Raw genomic sequence first — 9,610 nt, forward strand, 5'->3', positions numbered from 1 at the left:
CTCATTATCCTAACTTACCTCGCATTGTCGCGGTTTATTCGATTAAAAAAATTGTTTCTTTTTCCCTCACACTCGGGCGCCTCCATGCGCCACGAGTACAAAAGCCAGTGTGTGCTTTACGGTGTACGTAATAAATGACTGGCTTATCTGACAAAGGTTATCTTCGACCGCGCAATGATACGGCATTAATGGGTTAGAATGTCTCGGGTCTGGGAGGGCCTCTTATTAGTCAAGATAATTAACATCGAAGACCGGCATTACCAAGAGGTAAACAGGGCTTTATATAAAACGCACGAAAGTTTCAAAGCCAAATTATTTAATAACGTCCATAGAGATTATCCACTATCAATCCTCTTCTATGGGCACGTTGATGAGGCACGGTTACAATATCTCATTCAGAATCGATAGCCATTCTTGTTTTGCCGTCAACCCGGAGTAAGGAAGACGAGGTAAAAAATGGGTGGCAGAATGAGAAGGTGGTGGAAGGAAAAAAAGGAGACTGACAGATGGCGGGAAATTCGAATGAATTACGAAGAAAATTTCAGTGACGTCGCGCGTCGTTGATCTTTTGAATTTCGATTAGGGTCGTTAAAAAAAAAATAAAAAAATAAAAAAAAATGTTTTCCCCTTTGCATTATTCCTTATCATTGACTGCGAGAAAATTAGGAATATTTTTCGTCTCGCTCTTTCAGTCTGTAACGCACGTGTTTTATCCGCTAATTCACGTATCCTTCGTGATCCGTGACGAAACGGCCTGGGCAAACGAAACCATACGAAATTGCTCTATTTTCGATTTCTTCGTAATTACTAATTAGAGGCCCCGACGGTCTCGCCGATGAAGTAGAACAGATAGAACAGATGGCTGTTGGGTAATTGCATGGGCCGAGAGCATAGACTCGGAGTCGGTTTGTGAGTCTAGGGTCCGGGTCAAAACTGAACTCTCTTCTAGGCACATAATACACGTGGTAAATATAGAAGGCAAAAGGCCCATATGAGAACCGAGAACCGGCAAACGATTTCATGGGCGTGTATATGACGTATGTATACCCACTCAGCACTGTGCATATATGGTACCTATATATATATATATATATATATATACAATATACATATATATTGAAAATCAGGTACGTCACTTGTTCCACGCACTCTCCACGTCTCCATTTGTCCCTGTCTACGTGTTAATCAGACTCCGTTGATTAGATTATTAATTAACTGGACGGCCACGCTCTCCGTATGCTCGTTAGGTCCGCGGTTGTTCGTCGTTAATGACAAACCATAATATTTACGCATTCGTAGAATTCCAGAAACCCCAATTTATTCTCGCTGACCAAAAACCTATCGGATACGTGTTTCAGAACTCAAAGAAACGAAACTCTGAATTTAATCGAATCAATAAAAAAAAAAAAAGAGAAAAAAAAATATTATTATCAACGCCTTACATTGTAATTATACTTCGAGGGCCAGGAACAGCAGCAATAAAGGCCAGAAAGCGTATACGAGCCATAGCGTAGACAATTAAAAAGCTTTATGGAAGAAGAATTGAAACGTCATTCCGGGCAATCATCGAGAGCCGCCACTCCGTACCCGGCAGATCTCCGGCAGATAAATTAGCAATTTAATTATAGAACTGTCAAGCGGCAACTAAATTAATAACGAGAAACCTCCAATCCAATCCGATCCGTCCTGGCAACCATTTGCGCTTACGACTTCGAGTCCTACATACAGGCACAGTTAACATACAAATACAAGATTTCAATATATATAAAACAATATATATGTATACATACACCCACGTAAACACGAGGAACGTATTACACTGTATTCTACGATATATGTTGCCTGAGTTCTATACCCACGGACAAGAACGACAAGTTCACAGATAGGAAAATCGTATGTACAGATATTGTAGTTTCTCTGTACGCTCTTCTGGCACACTGTGCCGGAATGGAGGCCTTTCACATTCAGGAGAAAATAAATTATATGCATCTTCTTCGGGTTTAACGTGCGCCTATACGTATATGTTTCGATGTGGTTTTACTTGGGATCTGCTGAACATTCTGTATCCACGTTACACGTTGCGTTATGCACTTTACCTTGTTTCTGCGTCGAATGAGGAAGCGTAGCTGGACGATTACTTAAGGCCAAGGGATGCTGCTTGTATGGACCAAGACTCCGTGCACTGCTGAGGTACCTTGGCTCGATGCTCGTACAGTAGGTGCAATTACGTACGGACTTATTGGCTCCTCGTTAAGACTGACTTTCCAGCTTTACTTAATTACTGGGCGCAGTGCGTTGAACAATGGTTACTTTTTTACGTGGATTCGGTATAGCTATGTATATGCTGTGTATGGTTAGTTTATATATATATATATAAATGATTTATCTGCATTTGGACGTAGGAAAAATGATTCTGAGGAATATGGAAAATTTCAAGGTCCGTATAGATTAACGGGTATCAAAGTTCTTCGCATTAAAGTAGATCACACCGGATGGGAGTGCAGTTATTTATAAGCGGCCGTAGATGCAGCGTCGAGGCTAATTGCTGTGTAAATATAGAATTTTATGAGCCGTGGGAAATGCGGATTTTTCTTCAAGTCTTACTGGGCAAATTTGAATAGGGATATTCGTGGCGCGTGCTGGAGTTAGCAGGTGGCTAGCATGTTACACGTTTGCATATATGTATAGGCATGTAGAGACTTTTAAGTGCTGTCCTTGGTTTTGGAAATCTTTTTATACTGGTATCTTTATATGTAATTTACATTTACTTTAGAGTATGTATACTTTATGCTGGTTTTCACTGAGTCGGATTAGAGTGATCCGCCGTAACGATTTTGTGGATAAAATTTTCATTGCGCTTTCGGAAGGAACGAGGCGAATTAAAATATGGAAGTCTGGTCCATGGTGCTTTCAGTTTTCATACCCCATCTACCTTCTTCTTCGCTACGGTCTTTTTCGCACTAGGTGTTTTCTTACCGAGACGAAAGATGGAAACGTCGCTGTTGGATTCGACGTATTATAATATATATATACATATATATATATGTATATAAGAAGCGAAAAGCAGCTAACCAAGAACTAACAACCGGTGCAGATTAAGCGAATAATTAAAACCAGTTTGGCGCTGGCTAGACGCTGATGCCGCTGTCCGATTCCGTATAGTTGCAAGGAACTTGAAGGAAACATAGACAAAAGAGATGAAAAGAGATTTTCCAAAAAAAAAAAAGTTCATAACTTTAACCTATAGCATGAAATACGATATCACAGTACAAAAATGGTATATTTAAATTTTTTTTAACGGAACACGAAAATGTAAAATTTTCGAAATTTCGAAAAAAACAAACGTAGGAGAAAGAGAGAGACGAAGTGATAATTCTGAGAAAACACGATGTACCAACTGGGATAATAATTATCATAGCGAACCGTTAGTTGGGGTTGAACGGTGGCAAAAGCCAGACATTGGCTGCATCTCGATAGCAAACGCGCCCGGTACACGGTGCCGAGTTATCTGCAGAGGCTGCCAATTAAAAGGCGCATTTACAACACCTTATTATATCGATGTGCTCGTTTAACCGTTCTCGGAGTAAAGAGCGTAGAGGAGCGCGAGCGAGAGAGATGCACAGTGAGAGAATAAACGAGTAAGGGAAGATGAAGAGAGATAGAGGAAAGAAAACGACACACGCGAGAGAATACGGGCGAGCCTAGAAGCTCATTTAGTTAGAAAGTGTTTGCGCGCGTGATCGCACACGATTTAATTGGAAACACGTCATATTTATAGTAAGGATGCTGAGTGTCATAAGAACCCATCTGTATACGCTTATACACTCTAATTGGCTGAGGTTGTATCCCTGTCTAGGGAATTGGATTACGTCATCGTCTGTCTCTCTCTCTCTCTGCGAATTTCACTAGACTTCGTCGATACGTGAAGTTACCGATGATAACGATTGGTTCCTGGAGCTTGATTAAAATATTTTCTTGGCTTTGATTATTAAGTACGGCTTCTTTCTTGCTGTTGCAGATTGTTCGGTAGCAGCGGCGCATGCGCAGGCTGCGGACACACGATACCAGCCAGTGAGCTCGTAATGAGAGCAGGCGGATCGGTATTTCATCTGAAATGTTTTGTCTGCAGCAAATGTGGGGCACAACTCATGCAAGGAGACAGGTGAGACATCTTGTGACTATTTGGAGTACATATATTGTAACGTGGCGTTACAGAGCTGGAGGGGATACCACCTAGGAATGACCGAATAATAAATAAATAGGACTTATCAGGTCGGACAGTGGGTTCAGTGGCGCAGTGGTAAGTGCTCGACTTGGCAGTCCGAAGGTATCGGGTTCGAATCCCGATCAGGACTCCTAATTTTTCGGTAATTCCTAGCCCTCTAGCGCTCCCTGGCGGCTCTATGGATAAAAAAATTAATTACAGCGGGGACGAGCCGAGCCGGGCAGCCCGTTATAATATATACATATATGTGTGTATAGTATAGTTCAGGTGTCATGTTACTGATAAGGTCATAAGGCATATTACGCATAAGCTGTGTATGGAGGTTATTTTTATGATTTTTCTACCGTTTGAAGTTGACTATTTTTTGGTGACGCCAACTTCAGACTGGTTATAATATTGCTCGAGCCACCACGTAGAATGTTTAAGAGTCCATGGGATACAGATAAATTAATGTGAACACCCGTTATTTACATTTCAGATATTGCCTACTGTCAGGGGCGCCGGTATGCGAAACGGATTGGCACAAGATAGTGAAGTCGTCGGGCGTCGCGGCGGCGACGGCGACCGGAAACGGCGGTGCGCCAGTACGGAAGGGTAAAGTCGGACGTCCGAGAAGAAGCCGCGAATGAGGGGGCAACCCGGTCGGTCGCCCGAAGAAGGTCCAACCCTCTCCTCAACCGACGCCCGTCGTCGCTGCGACAGTGGCGGCATCTTTGCCGCCGCAGGTCGACGTCGTGGACGTCGGTGTTGGGGGGGATCCCTATTCGCCGCCTCCGCCGGGTAATCAGCACTACCACCACCACCACCATCATCATCATCATCAGATGGGACTGGTTAATCCTGGACTTCCTGGACACGCGCATCACCCTACTTATCAAGAATGGACGCCCTGGGGTGACCCCTGTGACTGAGGTGGTTAATGCCTTAGGGTGTGGATGCAAGTTAGGGTCTCCACGGTTGTGTCCCTGCGGATGAGCAGGACTCCTGGTGATAAGAGAATCGCGCGCTCTTGCCCGTTTCTTCTTGAAGATGGTGCACGTGGGATCTTCCCGAGGATGCAGGGAAGTTAGCACCGACGGAGTATAGCAGGTCGTCCCGAGCTGCACTTAGGTCTTTGTCGACTGGGTGGATTCTGGAGTACCTGCGACCATGGTAACAGGACGTGTCTTTGGATCGATCATCGACGAAGAATCCTGATGAGGATCTACAACCTGACCGATTTCTGTATATATGAGACAGGCTTGATCGCCAGGATACGGAGCGCGTGTCGATAGACCAATGACGTGTGTCGAAGCACGAGTGATAACGCCAAGAGTATGTAAGGTGAAGTGTTCTAATCTGCTCTTAGGAAAAGTAAAAACCCAAAATGATGATGGATATTATAAAGCAGGATATTAAGGGATGACGATTCTATCCCTGAAATTATGAACTTCTCAAGCGACACTGAATATTTATATTTAAATGATAAAAAGGGAATTTACGGCTCGGCTCGCCAATCTTACATTGGATCATACTTCGCGTTTCCCACGTTATCCATATGGATGTACCTGTACAGGTCGTTTTAAGATCAGCGATCATTGCTCAAGCGGAAAGACAGTACTTATTTTGCTCACTACTTAAGTAAAGGAAGGTTACGTAAAATAGTTAAATTTTTCGTTCTCTCGTTAATCTTTTTCTGGTTTATTTTCTTTTTTTTTTTTTTGATCTAAAAGTTATGTTACCTTTGGGTCATGCGAATACATGCACTATTTTTCATGTACTTAGATGGACCACGGTGTACATCATTTTCATGGGTTGATACCGTTAACTTGTCAGGGTAGTTTACATGGTTATCGCCAGTACCGATAGCTTTGGCGTATATTTATTTTATTTGGTCCTCAGTTTATCCACCTTCGTATTTCCAAATAAATTTACCCATTTGAAACACCTCAAGACTAAACTGGAAACGATTTACAGCGGTCCTGATTGACTTTTAGAAAATTATTTTTCCTTCAGAATTACCGACCTCTTTCCCGTCTATTACTGTCCACCCCCTTCACCGAATCAACCCCTCGTGTCCTGGGCCCCTTCCTCCAAGTAGTAACGTCCCTTCTACAGTCAGAGCTACCGCTACGAGCAAATTCAACGTGCTAAGTTCGTTAAGCGCTCCTTGTTTTCGCGACGGGGATGGTTAATTATCAATTCTTCTTCTTTTTCTCTTTCTCCCTCTCAACCGCCCACTCGCCAAATCATCCCCAAAGATCTCACACCCAGGTAAACCTAACGAGTCGCTCGACGAAAATTACGAGACCCATTTCGATTTTCCAAATTTTCATAACGAATTTGACCCAAGTGTGCAGTGTGAGTGCACCTGCAGGATTTTGCCGTGCAAGCAATAAACGGTGTGGCAATACGTGGGAAAGCCCAAAATAGATGCAAGTGAGATGACGTCTTGTCTTAAAGCGCAGGGGAAATTATTTTTTGAAATACGAATGGACTATGTTAAGAATTTTGAAAATGATGAGTTTGAAATTTTTTACTTTTTTTTTTGTTTGAGTACTTTTGACAGCGCCCAAGGATATAAGGTTCGAAATTGGGTCTGATATAAAAAAAAATAATAATAAAAGATACTTCACATAGCATCTTTCCATGACATCAGTAAGACTTTTGTGAACTTTTGTGAAATTTCCCAAAAAAAATTTCTCATTCTTGAACGTTAACAATCGAGATTTATAATAACGAATAACACAAGAAAGGGTGTACAGTACAGTGCATAAATATCGATAATGTATTGGCACGCAACGTACGTAGTATCCTATAGAATTGGGACTTGACCAGAATTTTCGCGTTGCACTGTACATACACGAAAAATTGAGACAAGGAGGTAGTGTTTCTATGTACAAAAAGAAAGAGAGAGTGAGAGAGAGAGAAATGTAGAGAAAGAAAAAAGTATCAAGAAACATAGAGAAATGACGAAAGAAAAAAAATCATACCGACATGAATAAATCAACGGGCGTATCGCATTCTGAAAAAAAAAAAAAAAAAAAAAAATTGGAAAAAAAGTCAAAGAGAGAGAGAGTGAATAAAAAAATGGTAGCTTCTTAAATAACGTCGAAACACTTTTTAAAGTGACAGGGTTTTGAGCATCTGCAATAAATGTAACATAAATGTATAATCTTAATACGTCACGATATAGTATCTACCGTACTTGGTATCGATGTCGTTATCATCATTCGTGATTCTAATTAAACAGAAAAATTAATTCCGAATGACAGATTGATATTTACGTAATTCTCTAAAAATAAGATGAATATAGAAGATGAAAAAAACAAAAAACATTATATTCGCACCCATTGTCAGTCTAACTAATTAATGTATTAACAACGGATAACGACATCGAGCCAAGTTTTTCGAAGCTCAATAAAAAAAAAAAAAAATCTTGGATGTAAACTGTATCATACAACTGATCGTTATTCATTTTACTCGTTCAATTGCTTTTACTTAGTGAACTTTTGTCTCACCACCACAGACCACCCACCCTCTACATAATTAAGAAATGAAGTCGATGGTACAAGGATTTGAATAATTAATTGAGTATAAAACAAAAAAGCGAGAGAGAGAGAGAGAGAGAGAGAGAGAGAGAGAGAGAGAGAGAGAGAGAGAGGATAAATTCTCGTCGGTGCGTAAATGCGATTATCGAACGACCTCGCTAATTAAGATATATATTATTATTATATATATATATATATAAAATAAATATACAAATAAAAAAAAAAGCAGAGAAAGTCGTTCGCGTAATTCGACGACCGACTAGAATTTTTCATTGGGCGACTATCGAGAACATTGTCTCAGATACGATTCGAACGAGTCGTGGAAGGATGTAATTTAAAACCTGTACATAGGTACATTTTGTATATTGTTAAAATTTGTGTGATATAAATGGTTATTTACTATTAACATTGATGATGCTCGGTTGCGCGCGCATCCATGACTGTCCGGGACAGTCGCGGATGGGCGGGACGTTTGAACGAGGTTGTAAAACACGATGAGAATCGCCGGGAGGAACTTCTTCTTTTGTTTTTGGACGTCTTCCTCCAGATACGGGACACCTCCATTTATATCCGGAGTGGCGCTTCGATCGCGCAGCGATACTCCGGTTATGATTATTTATAGGGCATCTCTCGGCGATATTGGCCGGTTATGTAATGCCGGCGAGACACGGCAGATGGCGTCCGGTTCTTTCAGTATGGCCGACGCGAAGCGTCTGTGTTAACGTTCACGTTTACGTTTGACCCGGCGAAAACGACGGCGATTCCCTCGCGTTTAGTTAATTTTGTTATTTGATTTATCTCGATTTCTAAGCCGGGATCGGTGCCGCCTCTATTCGGCCTCGGCCTCTTGTAATATACTGCGACACACACGGGACACGTATACACTACACGTGACACGCGGAACAGTTACACACGTACACACACGTTTATTAATTAATAAAAAAAAAATACAAGTTTTTAGAAAAATTGTTACTTTCTTGTTACTTCACTTTTTGGCGCCACTCTTTTTCCCTTCCTTCTTCAATTTTCAGGTTCGGCCGCTTGTATCATCTTTGGGGTACGAAACTTTAGGCGGCTGAAATTAGAAGCATAGCTGTTTTCACAGGGTTTTCATGTATTGCGTTATTCGTTAAGAGATTATTAAATTTTTACTGAAAAAAATTTTTTAAAAATCACGCATGTCAATTTTGAGGAAAAAAAATTAATTTTTGTACTTTTCACGTAGCAATATGTACGTGTAAGCTTATTGCATTCGGTCTGACCTACAATGCACGACAATCTGAAATATCCGCGTATAATCTCACGCGAGATAAAGAAATGGATTTTTCAACGTTATTCAGAAAAACAAGTGTCGCGAAACCATTGAAGCTCAGTCTTATCGATAAGACAATCACAGTGATAACGAGAAATGATAAATTATCAAGTATTTTTGACATTAAAATATTGTGTTCGCATCTTTATCGTACCTTCTTTTTTTAACATTAAATCATACGGCAAACCTGTACGACTTTTGTACTCGTGAAACATACCGAAGCCTCCATATTCGCGATTTAATATAAAGGGTAAGACAAAAAAAAAGTAGCTACTGCCATACTTATGTAATTTCCCAATAATCTCTCAAGACCTTTTGGATCTCCAACCCTCATACCCAAGGGTCCTTCCAATCGAAGGCGTACTCAAGTGGGCGTCCTTTCTCAGTTTGTTTGGTGCCTTACAAACGGCGCCGTGGTATTTCCATGTACGCGGCAGCCGATTTCGCATGCACGAATTCGAGCGACAAGACGCTATTAGGGTCAGGAATATTCTCGAAAGTACCTACAAGGAACCAAGGTACGCTGCCGGGCTGTACTTTTCT

General features: G+C 41.1%; 1 protein-coding gene across 4 annotated transcripts in view; it reads left to right on the forward strand.

Annotated features, from left to right (window-relative positions):
- LOC107266167 (LIM/homeobox protein Lhx9) overlaps positions 1 to 8,714 on the forward strand; it is a 177,127-nt gene extending 168,413 nt beyond the window's left edge. For 3 of the 4 annotated variants that reach the window (XM_025083367.1, XM_025083366.1, XM_025083365.1), the window contains 2 exons: positions 4,019 to 4,162; positions 4,704 to 4,854. In XM_025083367.1, the coding sequence (XP_024939135.1) occupies positions 4,019 to 4,162; positions 4,704 to 4,854 (295 nt within the window). Of the gene's footprint in view, positions 1 to 4,018; positions 4,163 to 4,703 lie in introns of all 4 variants that reach the window. The other variant, XM_015736376.2, reaches the window with a different exon arrangement.
- The last annotated feature ends 896 nt before the right edge of the window (positions 8,715 to 9,610 follow it).

The sequence above is a fragment of the Cephus cinctus genome, unplaced genomic scaffold (assembly GCF_000341935.2).
Source record: "Cephus cinctus unplaced genomic scaffold, Ccin1 Ccin1_scaffold0299, whole genome shotgun sequence".
Classification (NCBI taxonomy): domain Eukaryota; kingdom Metazoa; phylum Arthropoda; class Insecta; order Hymenoptera; family Cephidae; genus Cephus; species Cephus cinctus.